The sequence below is a fragment of the Hylaeus volcanicus genome, chromosome 2, assembly GCF_026283585.1.
Source record: "Hylaeus volcanicus isolate JK05 chromosome 2, UHH_iyHylVolc1.0_haploid, whole genome shotgun sequence".
Taxonomy (NCBI): Eukaryota; Metazoa; Arthropoda; class Insecta; order Hymenoptera; family Colletidae; genus Hylaeus; species Hylaeus volcanicus.
In genome coordinates, this window is record NC_071977.1 from 16,144,669 (window position 1) to 16,166,226 (window position 21,558).

General features: G+C 33.1%; 1 protein-coding gene across 4 annotated transcripts in view; it reads left to right on the forward strand.

Annotated features, from left to right (window-relative positions):
* LOC128884698 (acetyl-CoA carboxylase) overlaps nt 1-21,558 on the forward strand; it is a 66,363-nt gene that overhangs the window by 11,053 nt on the left and 33,752 nt on the right. For 2 of the 4 annotated variants that reach the window (XM_054138266.1, XM_054138265.1), the window contains exon 2: nt 12,684-12,930. The exons of 1 other annotated variant lie outside the window; for it this stretch is intronic. In XM_054138266.1, the coding sequence (XP_053994241.1) occupies nt 12,767-12,930 (164 nt within the window). In that variant the 5' untranslated portion in view covers nt 12,684-12,766. Of the gene's footprint in view, nt 1-3,700; nt 3,909-12,683; nt 12,931-21,558 lie in introns of all 4 variants that reach the window. One more of the 4 variants, XM_054138263.1, reaches the window with a different exon arrangement.

The window sequence follows — 21,558 nt, forward strand, 5'->3', positions numbered from 1 at the left end:
CAATGTTTGGCCTCCTAACTTAGTCTCGTTCCTTAAGGGGTTAGTCGCAGTCAGGAAAATGAAAACGGACACTTTCTTGTGTGTTTTTTTTTAAGGTATTAACCCTTTGCGCGCGAGTGGCGCCTCTAGGGCGACATATGTAATTTAAAAGTGATTTTTTGAACGTACAATATAAATTTTACTTATTCCAGAACACAACTAATTGAATTTTAATTGAAAGAATAATACATTGAGTCACGAATGTTCATAGATATTTCTTTTCGAAGTAGAGTTTTTGGTTTTACAGAAATTTATTACAAAAATGGACTGGACATGATTCTATAGAAAAATGTCTCGAGCGCAAAGGGTTAAATAATAATTTTTATTAATGAAATGTAAATATATTACAAAGTATGTCTTAAAGAACTATAAAAGAATGTTTGTTTTAAAAAAAGGTTAATTCATTTCGTCGTAACAGGCGATGGCGTGGGTGGCCACTTGGTTTGCGGTGAGCAAAATTTCTTCAAACTGGTGTACCTAAAGATAAAACTAAAGGTAAATTTAGAAAATATATTAGACTAACGGGTCCCTAATCGAAGGATTTTTTATTTTCTTATAAATTTTTCTTTTTATTCTCTATTTAATCACTTAATTTTATAATGAAAATTGAACTTCAACTTCAAATGTACGTCACTTTGTTTTAAATTAATTTTTTCCAAAAGCCTTCAATCCAGGACCTGTTAGTCTAATATATTCTTCAAATCTACCTTTATTTTTGTTTTCAGGTATACCAGTTTGAAGTAATCTTGCTCACCGCAAACACAATAGCCACCCACACCATCGCCTGTTATGACGAAGTGAATTAACCTTTTTTTAAAAAAAAATTCTTTTATAATTCTTTAAGGGGGGAGTCTGACCCAGCTAATGTATTTTTCTAATGCATATAATTTCCAAATATAATTAATTGTTTTTATTGAAACTTTTTTTACATATAAAAGGACGTTCAAACAAGAAAATTTGACAGTGTAGATTTAATTTGAATATATACGGTGGGACGGATAGCTCATCGAATTTTTATCCGATTCACTTGATTCAACGCTTAAATTAAGTAATTAAGTTTATATGCTAATGAACCTCGACTCTTAATGAATTATTATTATAGCATGAAGTTATTGCAAAATAAGTGCCGACATGTATTGTTCATTTTCATGCTTTTTGCCGCCCTTTTTGCAATTAACAATTTTTTTTGCAAATTGAGGTTCATACGCATTATACGTACCTACTAAAGAAAAAAATTTTCTGATTTTACCTATCAGATGTTTTCCCAGGGCTCCATGTATCCCACCGTTTTGATCGAATCTTTTCCTTGCGACTACTATATCTATACAGGGGGTCTACATATAAGTTCGGACATACGCAGGGTGTCAATTCTACAACAAATTTCCAACAAAAAATTACTCTTAGACATTTTCTTTGTGTCTTCTTATCCTTGAGAATTTTCACTTTTAATATTTTTTCTGCGTTTTCGAATCGACACTCTTTAAACGTCCATAACTCCACCAAATTACAGTGGAAACTTAAAACTAAGTATACCATTCGAAAGAGCGTTAAATTACCCATCTCTATGATGTTAAAGCAAAATTTATTACAAAGATTTAACAAGTGAAAAATTAGGTTAAACTTTACATTGTGAAAATTTCAAAAAATTTGACTTTTTCTCTATCCATTTTTCGGTTTCAAAGACATCGTTTTTTGGCGGGCACTATTTGGGAAAAACTACCTCGATGTCTCAGCTTTTGAATGGTATTGTCAAACAAAAATTGTACGGTGGTATTTTAGGGAGAAAATGACGTTGAAATGCAGAAAAGCGTTCAAAATGCCCGCCTCCTAAATCCAAACTTATCGGTTCTCCTGCACTGAAAACATCGATTTTTTGCTTTGTGAAATCGATCGTGTTCCAATCTCCATATCATTTATCGGTACATCGACGTTGATTTTGATTAAATAGTTTCTAAAAACGAAAATTCTATGGATACATGTTTAAAAACAATTATTATTCACCTCGTACTCAGGTTCTACACATGGCTGGGAGGAGCTTGACGTGTCAAAAAATCAGTTTTTTTCCTAATTGGGGAGGCTCGGGAGTGTCACTAAAAAATACACCAAATCCGATGTCAAGTTAATTTTAAAGTGACATCGCGATTTTTGTTGAAAAATATCGATTTTTACCTAAGAACCCGCACTTTTCTGCATTTAAACGTCATTTTCTCCCTAAAATACCACCGTACAATTTTTGTTTGACAATACCATTCAAAAGCTGAGACATTGAGGTAGTTTTTCCCAAATAGTGCCCGCCAAAAAACGATGTCTTTGAAACCGAAAAATGGATAGAGAAAAAGTCAAATTTTTTGAAATTTTCACAATGTAAAGTTTGACCTAATTTTTCACTTGTTAAATCTTTGTAATAAATTTTGTTTTAACATCAGAGAGATGGGTAATTTAACGCTCTTTCGAATGGTATACTTAGTTTTAAGTTTCCACTGTAATTTGGTGGAGTTATGGACGTTTAAAGAGTGTCGATTCGAAAACGCAGAAAAAATATTAAATGTGAAAATTCTCGAGGATAAGAAGACACAAAGAAAATGTCTAACAGTAATTTGTTGTAGAATTGATACCCTACGTATGTCCGAACTTATACGTAGACACTCTGTATATGTATACATTCAAATTAAATCTACACTGTCAAATTTTTTCCTTTGAACGTCCTTTTATATGTAGAAAAAGTTTCAATAACAAAAATTAATTATATCTGGAAATTATATGCATTAGAAAAATACATTAGCTGGACCAGACTCCCTCCTTAAGACATACTTTGTAATATATTTACATTTCATTAATAAAAATTATTATTTGATACCTTAAAAAAAGCACACAAGAAAGTGTCCGTTTTCATTTTCCTGACTGCAACTAACCCCTTAATGAAACGACTGTCTCACTCTAAAGAAGTATAGTAATGGTGGGGGATGACCTCGCGTCATATCCACGGCGAAAAAATTCAGTCAATAAGCGAGGAATTGCTGTATCTCGTTCCAACTCGTCCAGATTGCGATGATTGACTTGTACACTAGTCCAAACAAGTTCTTACTCATACTTGCTTCCACTAAAAAAGTTTCATTAACCTATCGACAATACCCTTGCAATTATAATACAACGAGAAATATCAAAACTCCTAGCTTCGTATCGATAACTCTTACATCGTCACGCGTGCAGCACCATTTCTCGAAGTATAGTAGTAGTGGGGGACAACCTTGCAACATGTCCGCGATGAAAAAATTCAGTCAACAAGCGAGGGATCGCTGTAATCGCGTCATTCGCGTCCCAATTCGGCCAGGTCGCGATGGTCGGCTTCCGAAAGTTACAGAAGAGGTTTCGTGTTACGAATCGTTAGACGGTTTTTATCGTTAGATTTTTTCGTATGCGTGTCAAGGTTCGAAGGTTCGTGTAACATTCGACGCGTTCGAAGTTCATCGCGAATTCGACGTTTCGATAGTTTCGTTATCAACGTGCGTGGCGGTAACGTGTGCCACTGAACGAAGAGAGTCAGTCCGAGAGTATCGTACTGGTGATATCGAGGGTGAAGTGTGGAGAGTGTGGACGCAACAAGTCGCGAGGAGTCGAGGATATCTGGAAAGGGCCCTTGATCCTTCGAAATTCTTTCAAGGTCTCAATCACGCTCGTCAACGTGACAACCGAGACGATCCTTCTGCTGTGCCACTGTCTGCTACCCTTCCTGTTGGGGTTTTCCTGCTTCGCCTTAGCGCGCCGATATATTCGCCTTGGACACCTTTGGCCGGAACGGCTTCAGATAGGACGGCTGGCTGACCTTCTGAGAGCCATTCGCTTGGTGCTCGGTCGTAGGGGGATCGAGGGTGAGTAACATGGCTTCACTCACAATCATCTGGGGTTTATCGTATGATCGCTTCTTCCGGTGGCTCCCGTGGGTTCGTTTCGATTAATCCTTTGTGATCGTCTGAATGTCGATGGTGGATTAAGACACTGTTTTCGTTGTTCATTTCTGTGCTCGGTGTACAATTGTGCACCCACGTGCTCGTCTTTCGGTTATGGGTAGCGAGGTAACCATGTTCTGCTAGTCGCGGTGATTAATCTTCATTTCCCGTATCATTAAAGAATGAAGGTGAACGTGTGTTCAGGAGGAACGTTGGTTGGCTTTGATACGCTGTTTTTTTTTAGACTTTGCATAGGGATGAAGCATTAGAAAATATTATTATAGACATAAAGTTCTCCAGGGATGTGAGGAGTTGTATAAGTTGTGGGTGAAATACCTGGTTGGATCAATTTCTTAAACATCGATAGAAATAGGAAAGAGAAGAAGGATAGTTTAAACTTCCTACTACATATAAATCAGATTATGATAAATATACAGTGGGTGTAGAATGTATTCGTACACCGATCAATTTCCCAAAAAACTTTTGTGTGAAATTGTAGTTTCTTAACTTCCTTTTTTATAATCAATGATATTTTATATATTCTCGAAAGTCCCTAAGATAGCTATAGTCCAAACAACATTTACTAGTTAATATAATTTGTGAAATTAACAAGAATGTGCGGAAAGTGGGTAAAAGTATAGACGCAATAAGTATTTGTACGATTCTTATGATGAACCATTTACAGTAGAGTTTGTAACGTAAACGCATCAGTTTATTGCTCCGTACGAATTAGAAAACATCAAATTTCCAGTAAAGTACTTCTAAACAGTTGTGCGAATACTTATTACTTCAACATTTCTATCGATTAATTGTTTTTTTCTTATTAATTTCGCAACTTACATAAATAGCTATTTTTTTGTAATCTATCTATTCTAGAGATTTCCGAGAATATGTAGAATGTCATTGTTTATAAAAAATAAGTTAATAAATTACACTTTTACACAGTCTGTTTGGAAATTGATCGGTGTACGAATACTTTCTATACCCACTGTATAATACTAGGTATCTGTACTATTCATTGATACTTACAAGCTAAATATAATAATGAGACGAATTTTTATTACACAAGCTTTCAACTCTCTTCCTCCAAGTCAAAATTGTTAGAATTGTTTATCTACCCAACTCAGTGCTCCGTCTACGTGCAAAGTTTCACAAAAATCGTGTATGTTACACTCGTATGATGCTCCTTGTCAGTCAAAAATGTCTACGCAAAACTATTCGTGGATGTATAGTTTCAATCCTTGGAATGATCAATAAAACATATTTACACCTTATTCAAGACTAACGCGCATAGCTACAGAGATAGTTGACTTAACAGTAAAGCTAACCAATTCCGATAAGTGTGCTAGTAGAGTATCATAGCAAACGGAATAGCGCTTAGATTTTGTATCTTGAAATTTCTAAACATAATGAAATAGAAGAAATACTCGTAAAATATACATTTGGGTTATTAATTAAGTTATAAATTAAACGTTGGATAACTTTTTTAAATCTACTCAAAATATAATTACAAAGTTCTGATAATATTGTATATATTAATTAATAAATTTGGCTGATTGTTTGTAATGTCAAAAACAATTATTTTATTTTATTATATTATTTATTTTATCACTTTGTTAAAAAATAAATATTTTCTGAAGTTCCCAAGTAGATTGCATTGATGTGCAGAGTTCTCTTGTAATTTTTTTAGCTAAATAAACATTTGATCCACGTTGCGGTCAATGAATTCTAAATGCTTTGCACCAAAAACACTCATATAACCCGTTAGAACCCGAATGTAAATTGAATGGAGTCTTTTTTGAGCCAATGTATGTCCAGGTTATTTCTAACACAGATTAAGTGCTATCAAAAGTTTCATAATATGGCAACCGTAATTTTTCTTGTTGGTAAAGGCGTCGAAGAGATTTGATAATCAGTTTCTTCCTTTTTGAGACAATTTTCGGTGATGCAATGAATTTTAGTAAGAAAAATGATTATAATTAGACTAAAACTAATAAATAAAACAATCATATCGAAATACAATTAATATTGGTCATGCATACTTGGCATTATTTATTTATCGAGTATATTAATAAATCTTTGCGAGCAATCATCTTTAGATAACTTAATTATTTTTCATCTTCATAATAGAGGCCTAGTATAACAATAATGTGATAAAAAAAAAACTTGTCAATACTGACGAATTATAATATAAACAACCAAATAATAGATTAGATAAATAAAACAATCTTTCTTCTAAAGAAATTTGAATTCAATTAAATGATATTGAGTTAAACATTTTCTTGCGATATACAAGTACATTATCATGCTGCATATGACTTATTGTTAATGTCTGGGAAGATCACGTATTAGCAATGAAACGATTACACTATCGCACACATGTGTGATTAATCAAAGTAATAATTTTTCAAGACATTCAGTAACTAGTGATATGCTGTATCACACGTGGACACATTTCACGAAAACCTTGTGCATACAACCACAAATGCATTATTGTACTCAACTAATCGAAACTCGAATCCTATTTACTAGTTTGAAGTAGTGTAGACAAGTTTTTTTTGGAAGCCAATGTATGTTTTGCCGTCTTGGAAAGTAAACAAACTTATAAGCTAAATATGTTATAAACTATTAGTATTTTCATGTGTTTAATTTGATACTTGTCGAAATTCATAGAGAATCGTTGATCGTTGAGGATTCATGTTTGTGGCCATTGAGGATTTATTCATTCAGAATGTTTTGGACTCTGACGTCTACCTCTTCTTCTTTCAACGAAGAAGAAACACAACAGAGTCGAAAGCGTTTTGAATGAGCAAATACTCAATTGTTACTGTGTGTTCTCAAAATTCATTAGTAGACTGCGGATATTTATGCAAATTTTTATTTTCTGAACAGTGTGATGTATACTTTATTGCTGATATTTTATGTAACTTTGCATTTGTGCGTATTCTTATACTTATGCCATAAATCCATAACATAAAATAAAATTCTAAATTGAATGATAGATTTGATGTTTCCAAATAAATTTTTTGTTATAAATATGCAATTGAATAATCTTTGCACATGTACGTATTTATAATAAAGAATTTATTTGGAAACATCAAACCTATCGTTTAATTTAGAGAAATTTCTTAAAATAGATATAGAGGGTACGAATAATTATGGGATTGCCTGTGTAAGGGTATGTTATTTTAGAGTAATAATTTTTTTCAAGTGATGATTAGAAAAATGTTTGTATCTACAGACTTGACAAAATCGTTTCTTCTTTTAAGAATGTTTTTCATTAACTATACAATTTTTTAGAAAAAAGTCAAGTACACAGTTTTAAAGAGCACAAAATTATTTACAAAACAGCCTTGTGAATCAAGTTTGTATGGCCAATACTTCTCAAATTACATATATAGCTTGACATAACAATTTTTAATTGAAACTGGTGTCAAGTCATATGAAAAACGAATTTTACACAAATTCGAATTTTACGAAAATTATACAGAAAAGCTTTTTTCTAGAAAATTAAATTATCTACAAAAAATGATGTATACCAATTTTTCATAAAGTCGATCTTTCAGCAGATTTTTGGCGATTTGTTTGTTTCTTTCAACACATTTGAAATTTAAAAAAAGGTTAATTTTTTTGCGAATAACCGATGAGATTTCAATTTTGAATTTAAAATGTAATGACTACTCGATACGTCAAATAATTTATGAAAATAAATGATCAATCTCTTTCTTTCATCTTGTAATTGTATTTATTCAAAGCTCAAACAAGTTCAGTCAAGTCTGTAATTGAGATAAACATTTTTATCTCACACGAAAATTTTTATTTCATCCTCTACTATCACTTTTTAAATTAGCACTTGAAAAAATAAATATTAGTCTACAACAGGACATCTTAAACTATGGGTCGCGACCCCAAACTGGGGTCGCAAGATTTTATTGTAAAATATTTAATATTCTCTTTTATTTATGTTATTGCCGAAAATGCAGTTTTGATGAAAAATAGGGTATATAATTTTTGTAACTATAATAAATACAATTTTACAACTTTATGTGCAATTTTTAATTTCATATTTTTGTATGTTTTTAAACAAATTCTACAAATATATTTTTTTATATGTATATATATTGTTGCCTAATCAATGAATCATCACAAAATATTTACATATCTTTATTTTATATTGTTTAGTTTGCGACAAAAATCACAATCATAAATGAGGTCGTGAATGAAAAAAGTTTAAGAAGCCCTGCTCTACTATAGAATAATACACCTTACTTTGTATTCCAGCATAACCAAAAAGTATATACACCTACATGTGCAAAACGAAATATCACAATTATTCTATTAACCAATAGAATATATTATTTCTGTTTTTTGTACTTTTTTCATATTAATGCACTCATAATTGCGTAAAATTCGCATTCTATTAATCTATCGAACTAGATACATTGCATTCTAACCAAGTATTTGCATTTCCGTTAGAGTCAGTAAAAATACTTGGAAATTGTTACACAAAAACTCTCATTTCTCGATTGTTTAATTTATACTATCTGGACTTAAGAATAGCACACACAATCTACTGTTACGTTGAAATACCGTTTTAAATTAAATTAGAGAAAAAGTGGTTCTGTTATCGACGGGTAATAATTCTGTAATATAATGTAATTTAATTAACATTTAAATGATTGCTAAGTTGCATTAATAAGCTGACGATATGCAGTCGTTGAAACAAATAATTCTCCATGGTGGTATCGACGGTTCACGATCATCTGCATGTCCTCCATCCTCCAGTTGGGTTCAGTCGGTTATAAAGTGCGTCAAACTGAGATCGTGTGGGATAAAAAAAATCGGAGTGAGTGTCCTCTATGCCGAGAAACGCTTGGAAACTGCATGCAGCTTTTTTGGCATGAACGGGTGAATCGTTTGGAAATTTTACCCATAATCGAGGTACTACGTCGCAGATAATGAGGGCCACTCTCTAAAAGTTCTCGCGTTATCTCGCCGAGAACAGAGCAAGGCGAGAGATCGATTATCGTTAACATTCTCTGGTGAATTTCTATTCAGTTCTTAGGATCTGAAGTTACAGGACAAAATCTTCGAAGACAGAAGGTATGAAATAGCCGAGAAACAAACGAATTGTCTAGCTCGAAACGTGGAGTTGGAGTAAATTACAGTAATTAGCCCACGACAAGGAGATGGCAATGTACTTTCAAGTTAAGTTTATTTATTAACTAATTTATTCGAACTGTTCTTATGAGATTCGATGATATTTTAAACAAAATATGCAAATTTCGTCGAATGGTTTTTTTTGCAAGCAGCAAAGAAAATGTGCAAATGTGCCCGATTACGTGATAGCACGGTTTGAGAAAAATTCTTTTTAATTGTTTTTATACAATGAATTGTGTTTGGTTTATTATTTTGAAAAACACTTTTCCTAGTTGTATGAATATAATGAATTGTGTTTCATTTATAATTTTGTTGGATTTTCTTTGTATCGAGGCGCCTCTGTTAACGTTTTGAATAATAATTTATAGGAGGCTTTATTAATCTTTTTATGACATAAATTATATCATTCTTGTGTGAAGAGAAGTTCCAAATCTTCGAAATGGTTTGAACATACAATTCTGAAATATTCAGAAACATTTTTAATACTTCAGATGTTTCAGATAAAGGAATACTTTTAAATAAACGACCTGCTTGTGCTATCATTTTATCGGATAGATTTCTTCCATTGTTTATGGTTCAAAGACTCACTATTTTAATCAAATAATGTCAGATACTTAATCGAAGTTACTCGTGCTCATCTTCTACATTTTTAAAATATACTGCACAATTATGCATATTTATTTGTAACTATTTTCACGTGTTGAACACATTATGAGGTTTGATTAATGATTTAATAAATGTAGATTTTGTTTCTTTTGGAGCAGTACAGAAGAGGTTCGTTTCAAAATTTTATCTTTTAATGTAGGAGGTTTTCAGAAAATAATATTGGTTTGATTCGTAAATAACTTCTGCTGCAGGTAAGAAATAATCGTGCATTCCGGAAACTTCCTGCAGGTGCAAAGTTTTAATTTGACGGCTAAATTAAAGAGAACAGGTGATAATCAATGATTTAGATTTAAAAATGATATAAATTTATAGTGAAAATGCCGAATAGGGGAACCCACCCCAATGGCCTTGAACTTGACATATGTTATCAAGGGTACTTTCCTGAGTAACTTTTTCTAATAACTTAATCGTCGTTCACTGCTTATTAGAAAGTTATTAACAAAAAAAGTTGGTATCTATTTTGATTACCGACCGTAATGTATTATATACAGCTAATGTATTTTTCTAATGCATATAATTTCCAGATATAATTAATTGTTGTTATTGAAACTTTTTTTACATATAAAGAGACGTTCAAAGAAGAAAATTTGACAGTGTAGATTTAATTTGAATGTATACATATATAGATATAGTAGTCGCAAGGAAAGGGCTTCACGCATCCCACCGTTTTGATCGAATCTTTTCCTTGCGACTACTATATCTATATATGTATACATTCAAATTAAATCTACACTGTCAAATTTTCTTCTTTGAACGTCCCTTTATGTGTAAAAAGAAGTTTCAATAACAAAAATTAATTATATCTGGAAATTATATGCATTAGACAAATACATTAGCTGGACCAGACTCCCCCCTTAGGTATGTTGCAGAAATCAATATTTTGAACAACTTTTTCATATACATACAGGGTGTCCCAGAACTCCTGTAAGAACCAGAAAAGGGACTAACTGACACGATTTTGAACAACAATTTCCCTTGCAAAAATGTCGGTGAGGGCTTCATTTTTGAATTATTAACGAAAAACACTGACCAATCACAGCGCCCGATTAGCGTGAGCTCAGATGCGAGAGCATAAGCTCAAGCTAGGACTGACTGGTTACGCCAGGTTGCTGCGTAGCCAGCTGAGCGCGCGCTAATCGGGCGCTGTGATTGGTCGGTGTTTTTTGTTAATAATTCAAAAATGAAACTCCCACCGACATTTTTGCAAGGGAAACTGTTGTTCAGAATCGTGTCAGCTACCTCCCATTTTAGGTTCTTACAGGAGTTCTGGGACACCCTATATAACCTATATAACATACATAAAAGACACACAAAAGTCAAAAGATTTACGCGTAGTGTGCGATTGTGTAAACAGACAAGTTAATTTAGGTTATACATACGAATACACTATACAGGGTGTTCAAAAAAAAGCATTCAATATTTACATGGTGTATAGGGCACACTGTACTGAATAAAAAAGCTTTAGTAAACATAGGTCCAAAGGTCAATCGTTTCTGAGATATAAACATTTTTATTTGCTAGTATCACGATTGACTTACTACTGGGTTTTCGATATTTATAGAAGATTTTCCACGTGTCCACCGCTCATTTCTGTACACGAAATTGGAAAAATGAAATTGACGAAATTGTCGGCACTTGAATGGGAACATTCAGAACGGAATTTATAAACACTGACATAAACATCGCATGCGATGCAAGCAAGTAAGTCAATCATGTTACTAGCAAACAAAAATGTTTATATCTCAGAAACGGTTGACCTTTGGACCTATGTTTACTCAAGCTTTTTTACTCAGTACAGTGTGCCCTATACACCATATAAATATATAAATATAAATATAAAAAAATATAAAAATTTTTTTTTTAACACCCTGTATAGTTGCGTACGCGCATGCTACAATTGCTACAGCCACTGAGGGCAACCAAAAACATAGAGATGTTAGACAATTATACAATTATTGCCTGATAGAAAGACCTTCTGAATACTTTAAATAGTAGAATTTCTAAATGAACATCTGTATAGCTCCAAGTCGCCAAAGAGTAATCTATATCCTCGATTTAAACGCTAATTTCGACAAAAACAAAATACCTTTGTATTAAAAACATAGAGATTTTATAGATGAAGTAGTGAAACCAGACTTCTGGCCGTACCACAGTTAAAAAGTAATTAAAAAACGGCGGTATCCTACCTGTTTCTGTCTACTAGTACATTTTTATATCATTCTTATGTTAATGACAAATGGTTATCGTTACATCGTTATATATATTATAAGCCTATATATGCATGCCTATATAGACAGGCCTGCTCTATCTATAATATTTCCATTATCACAAATCGTTCAATTACAATCCATGCCATCTTCTTGTCGTATACTACACGAGACATTGAACTTATTGGAAATGTCCTACACGGATTTTATCAACACTAATTTTGACAGACACCAGTTTCGACTAACACTACTTTGGGCAGAAATCAATTTTAATCGACACTAATATCGTCCACGATATACTTTTTCTGCATTTAATTATGAAGAACGTTTAATTTAATTGTAACTATAATGTATGTAATTATCCATCCAGAAAATGTATATCGCAATCAATATTGGTGTCTATTAAAACTGGTATCGACGAAATCTATGTCGATCATTTTCATGAGACTTGAACCTGTTCGCGAGTGGCCCTCGACGCTTGAACAAACGGATACAGACACCGAGGAAAAAGGATACATTCGAAATTGCGCGCTAAGTTCGCGAACGGGGAGAACGGGCGGCGGAACATTTGTAAATATTATGCAAATTGTGGAATACGATGTGTGCGCACGGGACACAAGCCGGACCAGTTGATCTTGACACATACACATGGACTGTTTTGAAGGTAACACCGACCGCGTAGACAGAGAGCCCGGCGTTCGAGGATCGAGAGCGGACGAGAACGATTTTGTCGATACCGGCGTTACGATGTCGGAAAATCCAGTAAGCTTCGTGGTCGGGGATCCCGACGCCGATCCGAACGAGGAATTGGAAATCGAGGATAGCTTCCCAGACGAAGGGTCCGATCTCAACGTTCTCCAAGCCCAGCAGAATGTCCTTCCAGGATTGGTTGAACGCCGCAAGCGGCTCAGGTGATTTTTCTTCTTTTTTTTTTTTTGGTTTCTTTTACATCGTTTCAATTGAAACAGGTATACCGTGACCATTAAACTGGGAACTATTATTTGTTTATTTTTTTTAACTTGAGAAACACCGGGGGAATCTTCGTCTATTCGATTGAAATGTGAGGTACTTGGATATTTCGATAAGAGGGAAGTTCACAGGGTTTGACGTTTTGTTGAAACGTGGACAAAGACGAGATAATCGGTTGGAATATTTATTAAGACATGTAATTACCGTGATTGTTAGACTAGAATTCGTAATTTTTGTTTTGAAACTGGAGAAATTTCAGGAATATCTTCCTGTACTTGATTAAAAGAATGAGGTACTTAAGACACTTAAGCAAGGGCAATTCCAAAATCCCTTCGTATCTATGGACCATCTTGTGGAATCGTGGACGCAGACAAGATAATCGATTGAAATATTTGTTGGAACGTTTAATTACTATAACTATTAGACTAGAACTTTTAATTATTTTTTTAAACTGGGGAACCCTTCTATTACTTGATTTCAACACGAGATACTTGAGGGGAAGTTTCATAGCTTCATTCAACAATTGTTTTACGTAAACAATTTATTTACTCGAAGATCTGCTTGCTGTGGATTTATTATACAGGGTGTTAAAAAAGAAGCATTCAATATTTATATGGTGTATAGGGCACACTGTACTGAGTAAAAAAGCTTTAGTAAACATAGGTCCAAAGGTCAAGCGTTTTTGAGATATAAGCATTTTTGTTTGCTAGTATCATGATTGACTTACTACTGGGTTTTCGATATTTATAGAAGATTTTCCACGTGTCCACCGCTCATTTCTGTACACGCTTGGCATCTTCGTCTTACAGAGTCGCGAACTCTCTCGAAAATCCCACATTTCTGTCGAATTATTTGACAAGCATGGTGGATTCGGTTACATAGTTCTTCTAGGTCATTTATCGGCGTGGAATACACTTGGCTTTTTAAATATCTCCATAAAAAGAAGTCCAGTGGATTTAAATCGGAGGATCGAGGAGGCCATGCAACTGGTCCACCGCGTCCATCCACCTTTGACCGAACACCGTGTTTAAGTGCTTACATAAAAAATTACATCAAAAATTAAGTGTTTACATCAAAAATCTCAATTCTGACTAAATCTCAATGAAATCTACTGTCGGCACTTGAATGGAAACATTCAGAACGCAATTTATAAACACTGACACAAACATCGCATGCGATGGAAGCAAGTAAGTCAATCATGATACTAGCAAACAAAAATGTTTATATCTCAGAAACGGTTGACCTTTGGACCTATGTTTATTAAAGCTTTTCTACTTAATACAGTGTGCCCTATACACCATATAAATATTGAATGCTTTTTTTTTTGAACACCCTGTATATACAATATGAGTTATCTAAGACATCTCCTTAAAATATTTCCGTCGCTTTTAATGATACGGATATGTGTCTCGAGAGAAAAGTGTTGAGTTCAGAGAGAGACATACTATGATAAACAAACAAATTATTTCAAGGTTATATTTTCCGAGATTTCAAGGCCATTGACGTTTCTTTTTAAACGGGATTAAGTATTTCCATTATCGTAATCTTGTACCTGATAAAAAGACAAATTCAAACATGTATAATATTTTGACCTCCGGGTGACCTGAAAAGTTATTCTTGTAAAATCATACTCCAACGTAAAAAGTTAATTAAATGTTCACGTGTTTAATATTATTAAATATACAAAAATAAAATGTTATAAAATGTATTGAAATTTATGTCCCTCTATACATTTTTTAAATTCATTTTGTAATAAATGTTGCACGTTATTTAGAGTTAGTCGCATATATTCAGGAGTAATTGATTGGCTTAAATGAACTTTATTCTTTACTGTTCCTCATCGGAAATAATCAAACGGGCCTAAATTACAAAGTCATCTGAAGGTCTCAACATAGTACACAATATTAAATTTGTCTTTATATCAGCTATAATTCAATTTCGATAATGAAAATCTACCATCTAGTTTGAAAAAAGGAAAAACGCCAATGACCTTGAAATCATAGAAAATATGACTTTCAGATAATTTTTTTGTCTATCATAGTATGAACCACACCTAATCAAACATTTTTCTCCTGAGACATATCTTCATATCATTAAAAACGCCGGAAATATTTTAAACAGAAGTCTTAGGTGAGACTACCTCTGAATATTGAACAATACGAAAATCATTTTTATTTAGATTTTTTAAATAGGATAGCGATGCTGAAGCCAACGATGCCTTATCAATAATTTAGATGCCGAAGCTATGCCAAAATTGACTATCTTTTAACATTCTCCTGTACCAATACCCTTTATTGCCGTGACTATTAGACTAGAACTCTTACTTGTTTTCTTTTTTAACTGGTAAATCATCTGGAGAATCCTCATGTAGTCGAGCTATACTTGATTAAAACTCAAGTTACTGAAGTTCCTTCGACAAGGGTCCCAAAGTCTTCAGATTTCGACGTCTTGCGTAATTCGAACGAGGAAACGAAATAATCGGTTGGAAAATTTGGTCAATACGTTTAGTTGGATGCTGTGTCATTAACGAACCGGTTTTACAGGGCCTTTGTGTTCGACGAAGGTGTTGAACAGATCCGAAGCGAAGTGCCATTGTGAACGGATGCGTTGATTTATTGTAATTATATACGATGAGATGACAATGATTTTCAATCGTTCAACAAAGACTTATCGTTGCGAGAGTGTTGAGAGACTACAATTATAGACATCTGCTACTATTGTATTACGTTTTTTCTGCATATTCGTTATTAATATTTTGATTAAGTTTCAGTAATATTATTTGTTAGAGAATGTTCGGGAGCAGATAGTAAAATTGTTGGCCAAAAGTAAGGCTTCTTTGGAAATCAATTCTGAAAAAAAATACATGTCGAATGTAGTAATCTCCTCCTTTTTCAAAGTCGGTTAAAAATAAATTCAAATCCTGACTTTTCCTTGTATACAATGTATTTGTGTATCTTAGAGATTAAGACAAATTTTTGTCAGGTGTATAAATGTGTGTTGAAAATGGCCATGTAAGGGTTTTGTTAAAAGGGTTATTGATTTTGCAGTAATTCAAGGATTAAAAATAAAGTTGGTGGTATTTCTTTGACGATGGTCATTTTAGAAACCTGTAATTTTGTGCTGAACCTGTGAAGATAGAAATGACAGCACAGTGGTTGAAATAGGAACTATAAATTGGCTTATAAATATTCATCGATTTAAGGAGCTATTTTATTTTTTCTTTCAGACAGTATATTTTTCACAAGTTCAGATCCAAATTGCAGACTTCTAGAATAACCATCTCGAAGAAAATTTCGATGTCGATATACTTCAAGCTATGATTACTGCAGAGCCAACATTAATCTTTTAATAATGTTTATTCTAAATATATTAAATTAATAAGAATTTTTCTTAACTTTCAAGAATTAAGATGCATATAAAATAAACATGGACGAGGAAAAGTCTGGACTGTAATGTACGTTTAAATGACATAACGACATTTATAAAGCAATGTAATTTAATGAAAAATTAAATTTATAATATAATTGAACATACTAAATTATTGAAATTCGATCTCAGAACATATTATCCCCTCAGCTGGTTTTAATTTTCGCTTTTCGACGAGTTTTACGCGCACAATCAACATTAGTGGACGAAATCTAATATGCAGGCCTTCTGTAATAGCCGTAATCGTGACAATTCTTCATTCGTTCGAGGACGGGGCTGCAGTCACCTTATGACTTGTTCAAACATCGTTGAATATTTATGAGCTATACAGTTAGTAAAACGCGAGGAATCATTCTTGCGCGTCTAGTTCACGGTATATGCGTCTAAATGCATTAAATTCCACAAAAAAAATAATGTGAAACTCGAGGAGAAATATTTTTTCTTCGTCGTAATCCTGCAGTATTAATAGCAACCCCACTATGGCAATGTCAACGTTACTAAACTAACATTCGTTTCTAAAATTCATGAGTTGATTTTCATCGTTCTTTATCCTTGTGATAATTGCGAATTAAATAAACAATCACTTTTTATAGAAAATACTGGCTTAAATGTCGCAAACGAAAGTAATTGGTAGAAGATGAATTTAATTCTTGTGTAAAAGTTGGTTGAAGTTAAGAAAATGGGGTACCCTCCGATCGGGCAGATTTTTTTATCATAGGTAGCCCTTGACTTGTCGATTCCAATGATGGTCACTTCACCCTTAACTCTCCCCTCTCCCAGGGGTCAAAAACTGAAATAGTCTAAAAAGTGTTTTTTGTGCACAACTCGGTGAATACATCATTTGAAACTGTTTTTTCCGTGAAGGAACATCAGTTTTTTACATTAACAGTATTTAATATTGCCGCTCCATTAAAAATTACCCTAAACCTACTCAGGTAGTATACAGGGTGGTCCACGCAATTGTTTCAAGTCATAACTCCGTTATTATTGCATTTGATTCAAAGAGCACTTCATCTGTAGGCCTATAAATTTTTTTTGATGCAGCAGTGCATGTGCAATTAACAATTGCATCATTTCTTTAAGTATAAATGCATATTTTTTTACACAGATCGATTCTTTTGTTCATTCTACGTAAAAAATAATTAGGGTACCATGGCAAACAAATTATTAGTTCTCGAGATATATTCAAAAAATGTCTTTATTGAAGAAGATGCTTCAACGCTTCTCCATTACATTCTAAACATCTCTGATAACGTTTTTTTTATTGTTTGTATAACTGCGTTTAAATTATCTGCATCACACAACACAAAATTATCGTACATATCTTGTTTCCCACTGTTAGTAGAATACATTTTCTTGTATTTAGTGAAATATAGTTACACTTTTTCAAATTCTTAGTTTTCGTACTCGACTTACGATACGTAAATTACTACAGAATGATGGAATGCTTACTCGTGTTTACCTTACTATCTAGTCATGAGTTTGAGCATCTTCTTCAATAAAGACATTTTTCAAAAGAAATTTTTTGAAAATATCTCGAGAACTAATAATTTTTTTGCCATGGTACCCTAATCATTGTTTACGTAGAATGAACAGAAGAATCGATCTGTGTAAAAAAAAATTATGCATTTCTATTTAAAGAAATGATGCAATTGTTAATTGCATATGCACTGCTGCATCTAAACAAAATTTTAAGGCCTACACATGTAGTGCTCTTCGAACCATTTATCTTTCTCCTTGGCATTTTTTCGTAAATGCAATAATAACGGAGTTACGACTTGAAACAATTGCGTGGACCACCCTGTATACATTAACGATATTCAATATTGCCGCCCCCACCAAAAGCTACCTTAAATCTACTCGACAGCAGATTTCAGATCTAGCGCTGTGATGTTCCTCAACGTAAACAAAAAAAAATTGGGAATGATGTATTCACCGAGACCGGTGCAAAAAAAAAACAATTTTTGGGCCATTTCAGTTTTTGACCCCTGGGGGGAAGGCAGGGGGACTTAAGGGTCAAGATGACCACCATTGTAATCGTTAGATCAAGGGCTACCTATGATAACAAAATCAGCCCGATCGCAGGGGTACCCCATTTTTTTAACTCCAACCCGTATTTTCCATAATCGAGTGTCAGTTTAACTAAAGTTAACTTTCTTATCTGATCTCAACGAACGTTTTATGTTAAAATAATGAATAATAATAAATGTAACGCATTTATAATGCTACCTAAATATCAACACAAAATAGATATATAAACAGATATTTTTTAATTTATATTATGTTGGTAGTTTGAATGTTACATAGAAGTTCTGTAATGATAAATTACTGTTTGTAATGAACATGACGATAATGTTAAAGTTACCAACTTTTGTGCGAATCCATTCAACATAGAGCTTGTGTTACATTAACAAAAAAATATTGGTGGACCGTTTGGGACATGTGATTGTGTTGAATCTCACACAAAATTTTCCAACACTGTTCTTTCGCATACTAAGTTAGCTTGTTACTTTGGAAAATCTGGTTGTGGCCTCGAAAGATTATTTTCGATGGCGTGATCTCCGATAAAATGTGGACCACGGCTCTTTGTACAAGTAGATCACGAAAATAGTGTGCGTTATCTACTCTCATAAACGAAGTACGATTGTTTAGGCTAGTTTTCGATTTACTGAATAATCTACAGCTAAACATGTCGCTATTCTTCTATTTCAAGATTGAAAATAAAACGATTCACGGTTCAACAATATTAGATTGCTTAAATTCGATCTTAAATTCGCTACTTCTTTAATTTGTCAACAAACAATCAGAGTTTACTTTTTTGTATTATTATTTTAAATAAGATCTTCTTTGAATAACTGAAATAGCAACCAAAACGTACGAGTTGATCGAAAACTATACCTAAAAATGAAATGCAGCGATTCATGAATAATCCGAGAATGTGATTAAAAAATGAATTAATCGTCTTGGTTTTACTGCCGTCGATTTTTTATTAAAATCACACTTCTCGATACTATTTTAGCTCACACTTTTATAATATTTTAATATACATAGTAATCGATTAATTAATGTACAATTAACTTTTTTCTCTCTTAACATTTTATTTACTAGTCTCTTTAGAAACAGTTTCTAATTTAAAATAGAATTTTCTATATAAGTGTGTAGTGATCTAAGCTAACATTAAATTCTACATATTGTATAATCGGTATAACAAAAGATTTATCTGTTTTCTTAAATCGACCATTGTAAGTAGATGACCAACAACTCACTTAATTACTATAATTCCTGCAAATAGTTCCTGGAATAAAAAGTCTATAAATACACTACATAAAGTGTTAATATGACATTTGTTGCCATAATTTTGTAAGCAAACATGTACATCATTCCTGTGCCAATAGAACTAAAGACTATGTGATTGCTAATCCGATCGGACCATGATTAGATCGCACACGACACGCTCGTAGAGAGTTAACAAAGTATTGATATCGATTCAACAAATTGCACAGTTTCCTATCTTATTTATAGACGAATAGTTTGAATGCATTCGTGGAATATACTATATGTACATTCAGAACGATTTTGATAAAGTAACGAAATTTATTATCGTTTCGAAAATGAGACATTAACAGATAATTATAAATTGTTCGATAAAATTATTATCGGTGTGTGAAATAAACTAGATTGCGAGTGGCATTAAATTTCAGCTAATTATCTCTGTACTTTGAATTATTAATTAAGAGATGATGATCGTGACGCGTTGTCTGGCAGTGGTTTTTGAAAAATATAAACCACAACGTGTGATTTCTGTATTCTCGTACATTGGCAATCAAGTTTCGTAATCTCAGTCGGTTATGTAATTATAGCGACATTTAAAACAGTTGAGCAGGCTGCAGGTTTTTCGCATTGCATAATATTAATAATGTTGTCAACAAATGTTTTCACGGATAGTTTAATTAGACTTCTTCGGTCATTTTCTTTGAACAGAATCGCGTATGAATAAACAACGTTAGAAAAGTTCGTGTACTTTTTATTTATTCTATGCAGTAATGCTGAATAAATATGCTGAATAAATATGCTGAATAAATGAATTTATTTACATGCTTTGTAAACGTAAGATCAATTTATTGAGACTGTTTAAACATTTAAATTATGAGAATGTAGTGGTTTTTTAATTCGCGTCTGCTCGTGATGAAAAGAATAAGAAAACAGGTAACGCAGTGAAAATTGATTAATAAAAGAATTAAATAAAATAATTTTGTGAAAAAAAAAATAACCGACTTCGAAAAACATTAAAACTTCAGTGAAAAGTATGAAATAATTTCTGATTCATTTATGTGAATACTCAACAGCTCTATATATGTAATTGCTAAAAGTTTGACAAAACGCAGTGAAAAGTATGAAATAATTTCTAGTTCATTTATATACGCCAAGTACATGAAAAAGTGGAGGACTCAAGGAGTTATCATAGAAAAATAGAAGATTCCCATAAAAAAGTACAAGAAAGTAGAAACAGATGTGAAATCAAAATGAGCTGCCAGTAGATGAAAGTCCTTTCCAATAAAGTGCAAAGGCGACACTGTGTAACACAATGTAAAATTCGGTGGTTTCCAACTATGCGCAGCTAAAATGCTGTGTTCAACAGTGCGGACGTTCAGATCCTAATGACAATTCATGTAAAGTGACTGCTCCACACTTTAGCGGTGACATGAAGAAGCTAAATAGCGTCTCATCCACAAACTGAGGCTGCTTAAAAATTTGCCTTGATGTCCGCGGTCTGGAAGTCAAATGCTTGGCGTGGCCAGTTAAGCCATTCTCAGATCATCAAGACCCATACTTTCTCTCTCGCAGGCTTTTACATAATTTGTCAATTTAAAACTCTTACGATATGAGTACACTTTCATTATTTTGCGTTTTAAAATAATTCTTATTTATCGACACCTTGACCTTGCCTGACCACGCCAAGCATTTGACTTCCAGCCTGCGGAAATCTAGGCAAATCATCTGGCAGCTTATTTCGATTTCACATCTTTTTCTATTTTCTTGTAGTTTTTTATGGGGATCTTCTATTTTTCAATGATGACTCCTTGAGTCCTCCACTTTTTCATATACTTGGCGTAATTTTTTTACTTTTTTGTAGTCTTTTATCG